This window comes from Nerophis ophidion, linkage group LG06, assembly GCF_033978795.1.
Source record: "Nerophis ophidion isolate RoL-2023_Sa linkage group LG06, RoL_Noph_v1.0, whole genome shotgun sequence".
NCBI lineage: Eukaryota > Metazoa > Chordata > Actinopteri > Syngnathiformes > Syngnathidae > Nerophis > Nerophis ophidion.
In genome coordinates this window covers 8,538,086-8,555,168 of record NC_084616.1, presented here as the reverse complement: position 1 = coordinate 8,555,168, position 17,083 = coordinate 8,538,086, and the positions used below count along the sequence as shown (strand labels likewise).

General features: G+C 41.0%; 1 protein-coding gene across 1 annotated transcript in view; it reads left to right on the top strand.

Moving 5' to 3' along the window:
- plxna2 (plexin A2) overlaps positions 1-17,083 on the top strand; it is an 801,241-nt gene that overhangs the window by 735,745 nt on the left and 48,413 nt on the right. Inside the window, exon 23 of the mRNA XM_061902603.1 lies at positions 15,850-15,916. Within this exon, the coding sequence (XP_061758587.1) occupies positions 15,850-15,916 (67 nt within the window). The remainder of the gene's footprint in view (positions 1-15,849; positions 15,917-17,083) is intronic.

Genomic DNA, 17,083 nt, shown 5'->3' with positions numbered 1-17,083 from the left:
ATGCCGAGCCAGGTGTAACATCAGCGTGGCTTCGTAGTAAAATAGTGCGGGTACTAGACCGGCCTGCCAGTAGTCCAGACCTGTCTCCCATTGACAATAATTTGTACAACATTAGAATTTTAAATGATTTAAGCCATTTTGGTGAGAATTTTTTAACATGGAAACAAAAGGAAAACTGCGTTCCATGTCTTTGGTCCGTCACATTCCGTCCAACTAGTGCGTCGTCTCCTTATCTGAGGAGGAGGAGGAGGAAGTGACAGCTAAGTCTCTGTAAAATCAAGTTAAAACTCTACTATGCAAAGCCAACGCCATTTTATCAACAACACCCAGAAACGCCGCCGGACTGATGCAAAGTGGGAAAGTGTTCTGTGGTCTGACGAGTCCACATTTCAAATTGTTTTTGGAAACCGTGGACGTCGTGTCCTTCGGACCAAAGAGTTTAAGAACCATCCGGATTGTTCTAAGTGCAATATTTTTAGGGGGTACGGGGGTGTATTAGCGCCCAAGGCATGGCTAACTTACACATCTGTGAAGGCACCATTAATGCTGAAAGGTACATACAGCTTTTGGAGCAACATATGTTGCCATCACAAGTGTCTCAAAGGGCTGCACAAGCCACGATGACATCATGTCCAGCGTGGATGAAGCTGTTCTTTCCCAGTAAATCTTGGTATTATTCCACATGACTGAGGAGCACAGCAGGGAATAATCCTCACTCGCCTGCAGCCACTTCTGCTTTTTTAAATGTTTTTTTTTTTTTTGCCCCTCTGAAGAATATGCGAGGGATTATTGATTAGACATGGCCGACTGCCGCCTTTGCTCGTCCTCGCCGTCGCCTGACTCGACAACTCCTATTGGCCACGGAGCTCAGCCGCGTTTACCCTTTTGTGTTGCGTCGCTTTAGGTGATTACGTTGCTGAACAAGAGGGACGCACTTTCACGAAGCACACAGAGCATTGTTTTATTGTCTCATGTTAACTCGCACGTCTTTCATCGCCGCAAATCTGTGTCGCTCTCCTGCATGGACAACACTTTTGAGCCGGTTCCAGGGTAGTGGCATCAAGTTGCAGCGTTTTCTCCCGCCCCGTTGTGTTGGGGGCGATGGTTGCGTCACCATGACGACGTTTTTAAAGGGAAACACAATTGTGCCTGGTGAAAACATTTGTGTTAGTGGCAGTTGTTGAAATGATGTATTTATAAGGCCAAATCCCCAAGTACAGTGAGAATGTTGTTGTGTATGTAAAGCAGTGTGGAGTCTATAATTGGATCCACTCGCTTTGTTTGGGTGATTCTCTATGAATTATTGCTGAGCTACAGACGACACACACACACACACACACACACACGCATTCTTGTATTTCTTACTTTCTTGAGACCTGCGAGAAAATCCTACCTCTTTAGGACCACCCTTTCTAGATATATAAAGATGTGTATTTACAACATTAATGATATATACATACTGTACAAATACCGTATTTCCTTGAATTGAATATATAGTATGCGCCTGTCTAGAATTACTGCCTGGTCAAACTCGTTTCGCACAATAATTAGCGCATGCTTAGCATTACCGCCAGCACAGGATTAACACTCGTTTCGCAAAATAATATTTTTATTAGCGCATGTCTAGAATTTCCTCCGGGTCAAACTCGTCACGTCACGAGTGATACCTCATCATTTTCAAAATGGAGGAGGCTGATTTCAATCATTTGAAATAGCATAAAGGGAAGAAGATTAAGAGCTATTCAGTAGGATTTAAGGTCCAAGCTATTGACTATGCTAAAAAGAACAGTAAGCAGCTATGTTTTATTAATATACCGTAGCTGCGTGTGTCAAATATGAGTCATTAAATGACTCCCGCCTCCTGGTGGTAGAGGGCGTTAGTGATCCTTCTTGCGACTACTCGGCAGCAAGAGTGAGCTTTATTTTTTCCTCTCGCTTGCACTTTTAACATGGAGGATTACATATCTAAAAAAAAAAAGTTTTCTAAACTGGACTTTCAGTCGAAGCAGGAGGTAATAAAGGAAGATCTCCATTGAGACAGAGAGACTTTTCAAACTGGAGAAAGATAAGGAAGACTTCTGAGTACCTTGAAGGTAGAAAAGCGCTATACAAGTACAACCCGTTTATTTACTTCTATAAAAAAGTTATCGATGCTTTTGATCAGAAGGAGCTGTGCATGGACTTCATTTATAAGTAAAGGTAAGACCATAATAATTTTTTTTTTTATTAAATGTGCTTTTCATGATGGTATCCTTACATCACACTCAAGTTTATAAGCGCAGGCTAAAATTTACCGTATGCCTTTGGTAAGTGCCGGAGTGAGAAGAGATTTTAAATTAATTAGCGCCCTGGCGGCAATTCAAAGAAATACGGTATTAAAAAAACTTGAGTTAGAATTTCACAAGGAAAAAGGTCACAATTTTACGAGAAAAACTTAGAAAGAAACTTAGAAAAACTTAGAATTACTTAAAAACTGAACATTTGTGCAATTTTATGTTAAAAGTTTTGAATTTTACTCAGTCACAATTTTACAAGAAAAGCTTAAAATTTGAGCAATTTTATGAAAATAATCGTAATTTTACTCGACAATGGTCACAATTTTATGAGAAACTTTCAAACTTGGGCAATATTATAATGATAATCGGAATTTTACTTGGCAAAAATATGACACTTTTACTCCACAAATGTCGCTATTTTACCAGAACAAAAAAAAAGTCAATATTGTAATTAATGTCAGAATTTTTCATGACAAATGTCACCTTTTTGCGTTAAAAAGTAATAATTTTACATAAAAAAAGTAATAATTTTAGGAGAAAATATTGCAATACTACAAAAGAAGAAAGAACAGGAGAAATTGTTCCCAATTTTATAAGAAAAAGTCAACAAGTGAGAAAAAGACTGCTTTTAGTTGATTTTTATTTTTGGGAATTTTATGTTTGTAATTGTTTTTTACCCGTGACACCGAAAGGGAATAAGCGGTAGAAAATGGATGGATGGATGGAATTGTTTTTTAATCTACATTATTTACTTCAAGTTATTACAGCATGTCTCTATATACATATTTATTTTATTCATTTTCGACAAAAGGGGCATATTTCAATTTAATATACACACTTGTTATTACATATGTTGGCCAGAGGGGGAGCACTTCCAAGTTTTACACACACTTATTTCAAATGTTGACCAGAGGGGGAGCACTTTTAAAAGCGACACACAGGACCACCCTCATTTTGATAGATGTCACCCCCATCAATGCTGAAAGGTACGTACAGCTTTCGGAGCAACATATGTTGCCATCCAAGCAACGTTATCATGGACACCCCTGCTTATGTCAGCAAGACAACGCCATGCCAGGTGTTACAACAGCGTGGTTTCATAGTAAAAGAGTGCGGGTACTAGACTAGCCTGCCTGTAGTCCAAACCTGTCTCCCATTGAAAATGAGAAGGCTAAACTATATATATATATATATATATATATATATATATATATATATATATATATATATATATATATACACACCGTATTTTTCGGATTATAAGTCGCACCGGCCGAAAATGCATAATAAAGAAGGAAAAAAACATATATATGTCGCACTGGAGTATAAATCGCATTTTTGTGGTAAATGTACCTGATAAAACCCAACACCAAGAACAGACATTTTAAAGGCAATTTAAAATAAATAAAGAATAGTGAAGAACAGGCTGAATAAGTGTAGGTTATATGAGGCATAAATAACCAACTGCTATGTTAACCTAACATATTATGGTAAGAGTCATTGAAATAACTCTAACATATAGAACATGCTATACCTTTACCAAACAATCTCTCACTCCTAATCCATAAATCCCATGAAATCTTCTTCCTCCATGTCGCTTCTAAACAACTCTGCATATTTCACTACGTCCAGCTTGTAATCTGCAGTACATGATTTCCTTTTCAACGCCATTTTTCTTCAGCCCTTCTCAGTTTTTATAAGTTACCTCCAACGATGAAATGATGCATTTTAATAGCTACGGCAGTAGCATATAGCAGTTATCATCCCATGACCCACAATGCAATTCTGCCATGACCCTCCCCCGCTGAATTCTTATTGGTTGACGTGTATGTGACGATTGCTGACATTTTCTTCGTCTCGTCCGCGAATGAGATAAATAATATTATTTGATACTTTACGGCAGTGGTCCCCAACCTTGTTTGTATCCGTGGACCGGTCAACGCTTAATAATTTGTCCCGCGGCCCGGGTGGGGGGTTGGTGGTATGTCCTATTTTTTTTATTTTTATTTCTTTTTATTTGTCATGAAAAAGGGAGTTTTTTGTGGTTGGTGCACTAATTGTAAGTGTATATTGTGTTTTTTATGTTGATTTAATAAAAAAAAAAAATATATATTATTATTATTTTTATTTTATTTTTTTAAATAAAATTTATAAAAAATTATTCTGCGGCCCGGTACCAATCGGGCCACGGCCCGGTGGTTGGGGACCACTGCTTTACGGTAATGTGTTAATAATTTCACGCATAAGTCGTCACACCCCCGGCCAAACTATGAAAAAACCGCGATTTATAATCCGAAAAATACGGTATATATATATATATATATATATATATATATATATATATATATATATATATATATATAGCGACCCCAAAAGGGAATAAGCGGTAGAAAATGGATGGATGGATATATATATATATATATATACTGGTATATTATTATTGTTGTATTGGATTTGTTTAAAATGTTCCATTATAATCAAATCCAAAATTTGAACAATTTCCCTTGTGGATCATCAAAGTTTGTCTAAGTCTAAGTCTTTACTTTTACTGCACTATATTTATGTTTTTTAATATAATAAAAAGTCAAAACATTCCATCCATTTTTCTACCGCTTGTCGCTTTTGGGTAATCCGAAAAATACGGTATATATATATATATATATATATATATATATATATATATATATATATATATATACTGGTATATTATTATTGTTGTATTGGATTTGTTTAAAATGTTCCATTTTACTTTTACTGCACTATATTTATGTTATTTGATATAATAAAAAGTCAAAACATTCCATCCATTTTTCTACCGCTTGTCCCTTTTGGGTAATCCGAAAAATACGGTATATATATATATATATATATATACTGGTATATTATTATTGTTGTATTGGATTTGTTTAAAATGTTCCATTTTACTTTTACTGCACTATATTTATGTTATTTAATATAATAAAAGGTCAAAACATTCCATCCATTTTTCTACCGCTTGTCCCTTTTGGGGTCGCGGGGGGTTGCTGGAGCCTTGATCATGATACACATGCTACACATTTTATTTATTTTGCTTGAGACATATCCGACCTTTTTATTTTCCCCCCCAAAGTGCCCACGTAGTAAAGTAGCTTCAATAATAAAATACTGTTTAATTATCTACAAATGTCCTTCTGGAACCTAAAATATTTCAAATAATCCGAAATCGCTTAGATTTGCAACAAAGTGTTTGTGTGTGTGTGTGTGTGTGTGTGTGTGTGTACGAGTGTGTGTGTGTGTGTGTGTGTGTGTGTGAGAGATGATCTCCTGATAGTGTTTGCTGGTGCGGGTGTATTTTAATTGCTGATGCGTTATCTTCCCTGCGTACTTGTATCAGCCCACACTTGAATGCAGCAACACAATATAGTTCAGCTTTTAAGATTGTGGATAAAAAAAGCAATCGGGGGAATGTGACTCTTTGACTGAAAGATCAAGTTAATAAAATGTCTTTTAAAAGCACATTCTTTGCTGTCATGAAAGCGTTAGGATGTTTGAAATCACCTTTTAGCCTTTTAACAGTCAAAAGTAGTAAAAGTGTAGCATAATGAAAGTACAGTCGAGTCAAACTACTCACCCTTTGAAGACGCCTCATAGGCCTCCTAGTGGGGTTTTAGAGGTACTAGGGTTGTCCTCATACCAATATTTTGGTACCGCTACCAAAATGTATTTCGATATTTTTCTAAATAAAAGGGACAACAAAAAATGGCATTATTGTAACAAAAAATGTGAGGGTACGTGTCAGGATCAAACACCGATCTATTAAACAGACCAGAAGCAAGGAATCATGCAGAGACAAAGTTCAATTTTGCTTAATTGAGGAGAGACATGTTTTGGGCTGTACTCTAGTTACAGATCCGAACTACGTTCTAAAAGTCCAGCCCGCGTGCTTCCTCTATTCATTTGGGAGGTCCCTGGTTACATCACTGAAGCTGTCGCTGAGGGACCCCGGGGGGGTAATCTCAACAGCTCCAGTTAGACACAATATATGACTATTAAAAAAATGCAAATGTGTTGACGCCGGTGATGTCGCCCTGTCTCTGCTTTGTCTGCGTCCCGCTATTCAGTGTTCGGCCGTGGCAGTCTGCAGGCCGAGTCTGGATTGCCAGCTTTGCACAGATCGAAAAATACAGCTTCAGCACAATTGATAATAACTATAGCAACGGCCCTTAAGCATAAAGTTGTGTGATAATATATACATGATTATTCTAACAGTACATAAAACATATGTTTATTATTGTCATTTAGTCCTTAAATAAAATTGTGAAAATACTAGACAACTTGTCTTTTAGTCGTAAGTATATATCCATCCATTTTCTACCGCTTATTCCCTTTGGGGTCGCGGTGGGCGATGGTGCCTATCTCAGCTACAATCGGGCGGAAGGCAGAGTACACCCTGGACAAGGTGGCACGTCATCAAACAAATATATATACATTTTTAATATATTTATATAGCACTTTTCTCTAGTGACTCAAAGTGCTTTACATAGTGAAACCCAATATCCAAGTTCCATTTAAAGCAGTGTGGGTGGCACTTGGAGCAGGTGGGTAAAGTGTCTTGCCCAAGGACACAACGGCAGTGACTTGGTTGGCAGAAGCGGGGATCGAATCTGGAACCCTCATGTTGCTGCCACGGCCACTCTACCAACCGAGCTATACCGCCCTATGATACTACTCATTTAGGTATCGATCCGATACCAAGTAGTTACAGGATCATACATTGGTCATATTCAAAGTCCTCATGTGTCCAGGGACGTATTTCCTGACTTTATAAACATATTATACATTTTAAAAAAGGAAATTTGTGTCGATAAAAAAATATCGATAGTAGTATCAACTAGATACGCTCCTGTACTTGGTATCATTATAGTGGATGTCGGATGTGGATCCACCCATTGCGTTTGTTTACATTGTGACGGCGGTGAGCTATTGTATCCTCCTACGGCGTTTCGTGAAGCGTGTTTAGCGATTCCTCGTCCTCCAGTGATAACGTTACTTGTAAGAAAGTTACCTAGTGATTTAGAAAAAGCTAAAACACTGCGGATGGACGTTAGCCGCTAGCCATGTCTTAAAGCTGCTCTTCCTGAGGGTGTTTCAGTGTTATAACTTCACCTTTGTCTTGATTTTTTTACACCAAAATGCGTCCGTTCTCCCTTTTCTGTCCACACACTGTGTCTGCTTGTAAGTACTCTGTATGCGTGCACTGCCGAACATGCTCCTCTGCTGGTAGAACCAGCATTGTCACCACGTGGCCTCATGCTCGTTAAAAAAAATAAAATAAACCCATCCATTGACTACCCCTTGTCCCTTTTGGGGTGCGGGGGGGGGGGGGGGTCGCTGGAGCTTATCTCAGCCGCGTTTGGGCGGTAGGCGGGGTACACCCTGGACAAGACGCCACCTAACGGCAGGGCCAAAACAGACAGAACCGGTACTTTTCAAACACCACGATACCTTAATACAGGGGTGCCCATTACGTCGATCTCGGAGGGTGTGTCAGTCGATCTCAAGCCAGGCATTAAAAAATAGACATAAAAATGAGCAATAATCAATCATACCAAGACTTCACTTTCGTCAGTTGTTTGACATTCTCGGCACCCGAGGATCTTGTGAGATGACGCTGGCTGCTGCGAGCTCATATTTAAGAAAAAAATCACTAACAGGGCGGACGCAGAGAAACACATTTTATTTCTAGAGACTCCGTACCTACTGTCAAAACTCTAAAGACCGACTGCACAGTTCCTGTCTTCACCATAAAAGACCTGTTTCATCCTGCCTGTGCTAACAAAATAAGAGTCTCAGAAAGCTAGCGTGCACAAGCTAGCAAGCTACGGAGTTTGATGCCAATGTATTTCTCCCCCGCCCTCAGCGACCGCTTTCTCACTTGCTTGCCCACCCGCACAGTCACTGACGTCACTCACCTGCTGCCTGACATTAAAGGGCCACACACATATGCTACTCTCATAACAAAGTGTTTAAAAACGAGTATGCAAGTTGGACAAATGAGATGCCAAATCCAACCACTTTCATGTGGTATTGGACAGAAAGGAGGACTTTTTTTTTCCTCCATTTGAAAACGCGGACGTTATCAGCACCACTGTCTAATTCCAATCAATGCAAGTCATCAGAATCAGGTAATACACCAACTTATATTCTTGTCTTCATGAAAGAAAGGAATCCATGTGTGTTAAACATGCTTGTATTATCATTAAACACCATTAACTTGTTAACAAAAATGTCTCTTTCATAAATAAATAAATATAAATTATAAATGGGAATGAGGTAGATCTCCTCGACTTGGTCAATTGAAAAGTAGCTCGCCTGCAGAAAAAGTGTGAGCGCCCCTGCCTTAATAGTGCCGGTACAATGCAAAGGCACACTTCATGAGTATTATTTTCGGGTCTCCCCATGTCTAGCATTAAAAGATTACAGTTGGTACAAAATGCGGCTGCTAGACTTTTGACAAGAACAAGAACGTTTGATCACATTACGCCTGTACTGTATATACCTTTATATACATATATACATACATACATATCCTGTACTGTATATACCTTTATATACATATATACATACATATATACCTGTACTGTATATACCTTTATATACATATATACATACATATATACCTATACTGTATATACATATATACATACATATATACCTATACTGTATATACATATATACATACATATATACCTATACTGTATATACCTTTATATACATATATACATACATATATACCTATACTGTATATACCTTTATATACATATATACATACATATATACCTATACTGTATATACCTTTATATACATATATACATACATATATACCTGTACTGGCTCACCTGCACTGACTTCCTGTGCACTTAAGATGTGACTTTAAGGTTTTACTACTTACGTATAAAATACTACACGGTCTAGCTCCATCCTATCTTGCCGATTGTATTGTACCATATGTCCCGGCAAGAAATCTGCGTTCAAAGGACTCCGGCTTGTTAGTGATTCCCAAAGCCCAAAAAAAGTCTGCGGGCTATAGAGCGTTTTCCGTTCGGGCTCCAGTACTCTGGAATGCCCTCCCGGTAACAGTTCGAGATGCCACCTCAGTAGAAGCATTTTAGTCTCACCTTAAAACTCATTTGTATACTCTAGCCTTTAAATAGACTCCCTTTTTAGACCAGTTGATCTGCCGTTTCTTTTCTTTTTCTTCTATGTCCCACTCTCCCCTGTGGAGGGGGTCCGGTCCGATCCGGTGGCCATGTACTGCATGCCTGTGTATCGGCTGGGGACATGTCTGCGATGCCGATCCGCCTCCGCTTGGGATGGTTTCCTGCTGGCTCCGCTGTGAACGGGACTCTCGCTGCTGTGTTGGATCCGCTTTGGACTGGACTCTCGCGACCGTGTTGGATCCATTGTGGATTGAACTTTCACAGTATCATGTTAGACCCGCTCGACATCCATTGCTTTCCTCCTCTCCAAGGTTCTCATAGTCATCATTGTCACCGACGTCCCACTGGGTGTGAGTTTTCCTTGCCCTTATGTGGGCCTACCGAGGATGTCGTGGTGGTTTGTGCAGCCCTTTGAGACACTAGTGATTTAGGGCTATATAAGTAAACATTGATTGATTGATTGATTCATGTCCCTCACTTAATGCACACCGCCTGGGAACGCGGGACGTTCCCGTAGCGTACCTCGAACACCCGATTGTGCGCACACGTTGGGCCACACCCGTAATCACGAGTCATGTGATATTTTTGCAATCCACCATCATGAAGCCAAACACGTGGTGTCCCCCCCCAGAGTGTTTTTTCCAGTCTTCATCCATGTAATGTTCTTTTAATGGCATCACACAACATTGCTTTCATCACAAAGAGACCTTTAAGGCTTGCATTACTTCTTTTTTTTTTTTTTTATCCTCAGCATTTTTCTAATGGGATAACACCGAGCAGCGCAATGGAGCGCAGTGTAATTAAGTAGAAGAATGTTACTTTCATCCATCCGCCCTCGCTGCACCGCGTCTGCCATTAGCGGAGACGTCAGCCTGCACTCCCGGCTGCAGCGAGGGCTAATGAAAGCTGCGTGTTCGTTAATGAAAGTCAATAAATGGGCATGATGACTCGGAACATCATAGGGCCCCCTCCTTTCGGGCTGCCACCATCGACATTTAAGAGTATAGTTACGTGTCGTATAAAGGACTTGATTCGACTCGGGTCTTGGGGACTGGGCTTATTAAAATGTTTAATGGCGTCCATTACAGCCAGCTTAGTCAAGAAGTGCCCCGACAGGAGGAGGGGGGGGGGGGGCAGTGATTCGGCTCCTACGTTATACCAGTACTAGTTTACTTTTACTCACTTTATTATTTCTTCAATCGGTGGTCAACAAAATAAACAGTTTTACATAAACAACCAGTTGTACGTTCATAAATTGAAAATGTTGCAGACCGAGAGGGTTTAGGCTGAAGTTGAACACTTATTGCGCCTCACCCTATAAAGCAGTGTTTTTCAACCTTTTTAGAGCCGAGGCACATTTTTTGCCTTGAAAAAATGCGGAGAAATCAGCAGAAATCATTAAAGAACGAAACTCAGTTGACAGTAAAACGTTGTTGTCGGATATGACTTTAAAGCAGGGGTCTCAAACACGCGTCCCGCGGGCCAATTACGGCCCGTGAGACATTGTTTTGCGGCCCGCACCTTAAAGGGGAACATTATCACAATTTCAAAAGGGTTAAAAACAATAAAAATCAGTTCCCAGTGGCTTGTTGTATTTTTTGAAGTTTTTTTTCAAAATTTTACCGGTCCCGGAATATCCCTAAATAAAGCGTTAAAGTGCCTTATTTTCGCTATCTTCGAAACCACTATCCATTTCCCTGTGACGTCATACAGGGCTGCCAATACAAACAAACATGGCGGTTAGCACAGCAAGATATAGCGACATTAGCTCGGATTCAGTCTCGGATTTCAGCGGCTTAAGCAATTCAACAGATTAGGCATGTATTGAAACAGATGGTCGGAGCATGGAGGCAGATAGCGAAAACGAAATTGAAGAAGAAATTGAAGCTATTGAGCGAATAGCTATTGACGCTATTCGGCCATAGCGTGGGTGTACCTAATGAAGTGGCCCATAGCATGGCTGCCTTATTAGCATCGCCGGTAAAATCTGCGGACCAAACGATCAGGACTTTCGCATCTTGTGACACTGGAGCAACTTAAATCCGTCGATTGGTAAGTGTTTGTTTCGCATTAAATGTGGGTATTTAGTTTCAAATGTACATACAGCTAGCGTAAATAGCATGTTAGCCTCGATTAGCGTAGCATGTTAGCATCGATTAGCTGGCAGTCATGCCGCGACCAAATATGTCTGATTAGCATATAAGTCAACAACATCAACAAAACTCACCTTTGTGATTTCGTTGACTTTATGGTTGCAAATGCATCTGCAGGTTATCCATACATCTCTGTGCCATGTCCGCCTTAGCATCGCCGGTCAAATGTGAAGACACTTTGGCACATTCAATGGGGGTCTGGCGGCAGATTTCTTGCCAGTGGTGCAACTTGAATCCCTCCCTGTTAGTGTTGTTACACCCTCCGACAACACACCCACCAGGCATGATGTCTCCAAGGTTCCAAAAAATAGTCGAAAAAACGGAAAATAACAGAGCTGAGACCCGGTGTTTGTAATGTGAAAATGAAAATGGCGGGTGTGTTACCTCGGTGACGTCACGTTCTGACGTCATCGCTACAAGACCGATAAACAGAAAGGCGTTTAATTTGCCAAAATTCACCCATTTAGAGTTCGGAAATCGGTTAAAAAAATACATGGTCTTTTTTCTGCAACATCAAGGTATATATTGACGCTTGCATAGGTTTGGTGATAATGTTCCCCTTTAATAAGAACATTTAATGTTGGTACGGCCCGCGAGTTTGATATGAATGGCGCTTTACAGTGTCATACTTGAATACCCTTGATTATTCCGGAAGACTACACATTTTCAGTGCCCCCCCCAGGGATGATCAATCTCCCAAATTTCACCCAAAGAACTATATCAAGGGGAGACCGTGGAGGCATTGCCTTTAATGTCCTCTACAAATTGTACAAAGAGCGTACGAGCCCAGCCACATGATTCTGTGGACGCAATAAGGCCCTGCGATGAGGTGGCGACTTGTCCAGGGTGTAACCTGCCTTCCGCCCGATTGTAGCTGAGATAGGCGCCAGCGCCCCCCGCCACCCCAAAAGGGAATGAGCGGTAGAAAATGGATTGATGGACGCAATAAGCGACTGCAAGGCATACTTGGTCAACAGCCATACAAGTCACACTGAGGGTGGCCATATAAACAACTTTAAACACTGTTACAAATATGTGCCACTCTGTGAACCCACACCAAACAAGAATGACAAACACATTTTGGGAGAACATCCTCACCGTAACACAACATAAACACAACAGAACAAATACCCAGAATCCCATGCAGCCCTAACTCTTCTGGACTACAATATACACCCCGGAAGAGTTAGGGCTGCATGGGATTCTGGGTATTTGTTGTGTTGTGTTTATGTTGTTTTACGGTTAATTATTTATTTAATTATTATATCATTACATAATAATCTAGTATATAATGCTATAATTGCTGACTCACCCTTTTGCCATTGCACCAATTATTGTGTTGTTGAACAATATTCATAACTGATCATGTGGTCACAGTGGGGGTGGAACGGTACATGTATTTTTATTGAACCGTTTCGGTACGGGGGTTCGGTTCGCTGTGGAGGTGAACCGAACGAGTTTCCACACGGACATATTAAGTAACGTAAACAATACTCAAAATGCTGGACATTTAAGAAACTCCACCCAGACGGCCCCGCAAAAGAGGACATGTTCAGTGCTAGCAGCGACCGGGCTAGGATAGACCGACCATACCTCCTCTTTTCACCGGACATGTCCTCTTTTGCGGGGCTGTCTGGGTGGAGTTCCTTAAATGCCTCAAATGTCCGGCATTTTGAGTTATGGGTGCGTGTATTAACAATGTACGTTCAGGGTTAAGAAGTGGTTAAAAACAAAACAGCAGCATTAGTGAGGGAGGGGCAGAGAGCGAGAGAGTTACGATAAACGTGCATGCGTCGCCAGGCTCTGCTTTTTATCCATTGATTTATCAGATTTAATTTTTTATTATCTATAGCAGGGGTGTCAAAAGTGTGCCCCGGATGTTTTAAAGGCCCACGGCATGTTCTAAAAATACAATTAAATAAACAAAAACATAACAAAAGTGAAATAAAAAAGCTTGAAGGTTAAATGTAATTTAGAAAAAGTTGCAATGTTGACTATCAATCAATCAATCAATGTTTACTTATATAGCCCTAAATCACTAGTGTCTCAAAGGGCTGCACAAACCACTACGACATCCTCGGTAGGCCCACATAAGGGCAAGGAAAACTCACACCCAGTGGGACGTCGGTGACAATGATGACTATGAGAACCTTGGAGAGGAGGAAAGCAATGGATGTCGAGCGGATCTAACATGATACTGTGAAAGTTCAATCCATAATGGATCCAACACAGTCGCGAGAGTCCAGTCCAAAGCGGATCCAACACAGCAGCGAGAGTCCCGTTCACAGCGGAGCCAGCAGGAAACCATCCCAAGCGGAGGCGGATCAGCAGCGCAGAGATGTCCCCAGCCGATACACAGGCAAGCAGTACATGGCCACCGGATCGGACCGGACCCCCTCCACAAGGGAGAGTGGGACATAGAAGAAAAAGAAAAGAAACGGCAGATCAACTGGTCTAAAAAGGGAGTCTATTTAAAGGCTAGAGTATACAAATGAGTTTTAAGGTGAGACTTAAATGCTTCTACTGAGGTGGCATCTCGAACTGTTACCGGGAGGGCATTCCAGAGTACTGGAGCCCGAACGGAAAACGCTCTGTAGCTCGCAGACTTTTTTTGGGCTTTGGAAATCACTAATAAGCCGGAGTCCTTTGAACTAATAAAACAAAGCTTTTTTTTTTTTGTCTTTCAAACTGTCATTGCTCAAAACATAACATTGAATCAAAATCAATGTTATTATGATTTATTGACCCATCCAAGTTTCCCATTACCGGTACTTCACATCAAATACTCCACTAACAAAAACATTTTTGGTGGAAGATTTTGCAAATTTGGTAAATAAATGACCAAAAATAATTATAATTTGTTGTTTTCTTACTGTACCGAACCGTGACCTCTGAACCGAGGTACGTTCCGAACCTAAATTTTTGTGTAGCGTTACACCCCTAGGTCACAGAGATCTGTTTATCTTGCCGATTGTATTGCACCATATGTCCCGGCAAGAAATCTGCGTTCAAAGGACTCCGGCTTATTAGTGATTCCCAAAGCCCAAAAAAAGTCTGCGGGCTATAGAGCGTTTTCCGTTCGGGCTCCAGTACTCTGGAATGCCCTCCCGGTAACAGTTCGCGATGCCACCTCAGTAGAAGCATTTAAGTCTCACCTTAAAACTCATTTGTATACTCTAGCCTTTAAATAGACTCCCTTTTTAGACCAGTTGATCTGCCGTTTCTTTTCTTTTTCTTCTATGTCCCACTCTCCCTTGTGGAGGGGGTCCGGTCCGATCCGGTGGCCATGTACTGCTTGCCTGTGTATCGGCTGGGGACATCTCTGCGCTGCTGATCCGCCTCCGCTTGGGATGGTTTCCTGCTGGCTCCGCTATGAACGGGACTCTCGCTGCTGTGTTGGATCCGCTTTGGACTGGACTCTCGCGACTGTGTTGGATCCATTATGGATTGAACTTTCACAGTATCATGTTAGACCCGCTCGACATCCATTGCTTTCCTCCTCTCCAAGGTTCTCATAGTCATCATTGTCACCGACGTCCCACTGGGTGTGAGTTTTCTTTGCCCTTATGTGGGCCTACCGAGGATGTCGTAGTGGTTTGTGCAGCCCTTTGAGACACTAGTGATTTAGGGCTATATAAGTAAACATTGATTGATTGATTGATTATCTTCCCACTTTCTCATGCACTCCAAATCATTATCAACGTGGGAAAACAAAGTGGTTATGAATACATTATATGGTTTACTTTTTCGGATAGTGCCCACAGAGTTTTGTGGAGTGTATCACGCCTGTGTGTTTTCATGCCAGCGCCACCTTGTGCGAGTGACCGGGAGGGCGGGGTGGGTGGAAGGTGTGCGTCTGTGTGTGTGTGTGCGTGTGTGTGTGTGCACCGGGGGTGAAAATGAGAAAGTGTTTTAGTGTTTTGGCAGCGGTCAGCCGTTACCTGGCTGTGACAGCACTTGGCTCGCAACAGCTGAGGCTTGTCACAGCTGCAGAGTCCTGCTGTGTTCCTTCATGCGTGTACACACACACACACACACACACACACACACGAATGCCCTCTCTCGTTTACCTGTTACAAGCACAGCAGTGGCAGGAAGTCCACGAGCAACAACAGGAAGCGCCCAAAGGCTCCAACAAAGTGATGAATTATAAATCTCTTTTCTTTCGTAAAAGAAAGAAGAAGCTCTAACCAACTCTTGTTTTTGTTGTTGTGGCTACAGAACCGAGTCGGTGGCAGAGAAGATGCTCACCAACTGGTTCGCCTTCCTGCTGCACAGGTTCCTGAAGGTGAGTCTGCACACACACTATCACTTTACATTTTATGGCGTTCATCTTCCAAAAAAAGGAGGATTTTATTGTTTTTATATTTTATTTTGTCTAAAATGCCTCGTATTTTTCAAATATTTTATTTATATATATACTAAGACGGGGTGTTTTATCATTACTCGGGTACATACATTTTTTTGTGATTAATAACATTGATTATTGCTCGGTTGGTAGAGTGGCCGTGCCAGCAACTTGAGGGTTGCGGGTTCGATTCCGGTTTCAGCCATCCTAGTCACTGTCGTTGTTTCCTTGGGCAAGACACTTTACCCACCTGCTCCCAGTGCCAACCACACTGGTTTAAATGTAACTTAGATATTGGGTGTCACTATGTAAAGCGCTTTGAGTCACTTGAGAAAAGCGCTATATAAAAATAATTCACAATTTTTCAATACATGCATTTACATTAGTATGTTGGACTTTGCAATCACAATGAGTTCTTTTGAGGTGTTCTTAAGGTATTTTTTTTATTACCACCATGTTATTTTGACATGTTTTTTTACTATAATATGAGCTTTTTGTATTTTACATATTTCTAATGTACACGGTGGCAGAGGGGTTAGTGCGTCTGCCTCACAATACGAAGGTCCTGCAGTCCTGGGTTCAAATCCAGGCTCGGGATCTTTCTGTGTGGAGTTTGCATGTTCTCCCCGTGAATGCGTGGGTTCCCTCCGGGTACTCCGGCTTCCTCCCACTTCCAAAGACATGCACCTGGGGATAGGTTGATTGGCAACACTAAATTGGCCCTAGTGTGTGAATGTGAGTGTGAATGTTGTCTGTCTATCTGTGTTGGCCCTGCGATGAGGTGGCGACTTGTCCAGGGTGTACCCCGCCTTCCGCCCGACTGTAGCTGAGATAGGCGCCAGCGCCCCCCGCGACCCCAAAAGGGAATAAGCGGTAGAAAATGGATGGATGGATAATGTACAATAAACACACATTTAAATGTCAAAACGTTTTTAAATTGTTATTGATACATATTGTGATAATGGATAATAATAATAATGTAAGCAATGCGATATTATTGAATAAATAAATAATGAATAGTCATTATCTGTAATTGTTTAATTTAATCAGACGATTTATGAGTGTATCTTTTTTGGATTATTTAATAACACAATGAAATAATGTAAA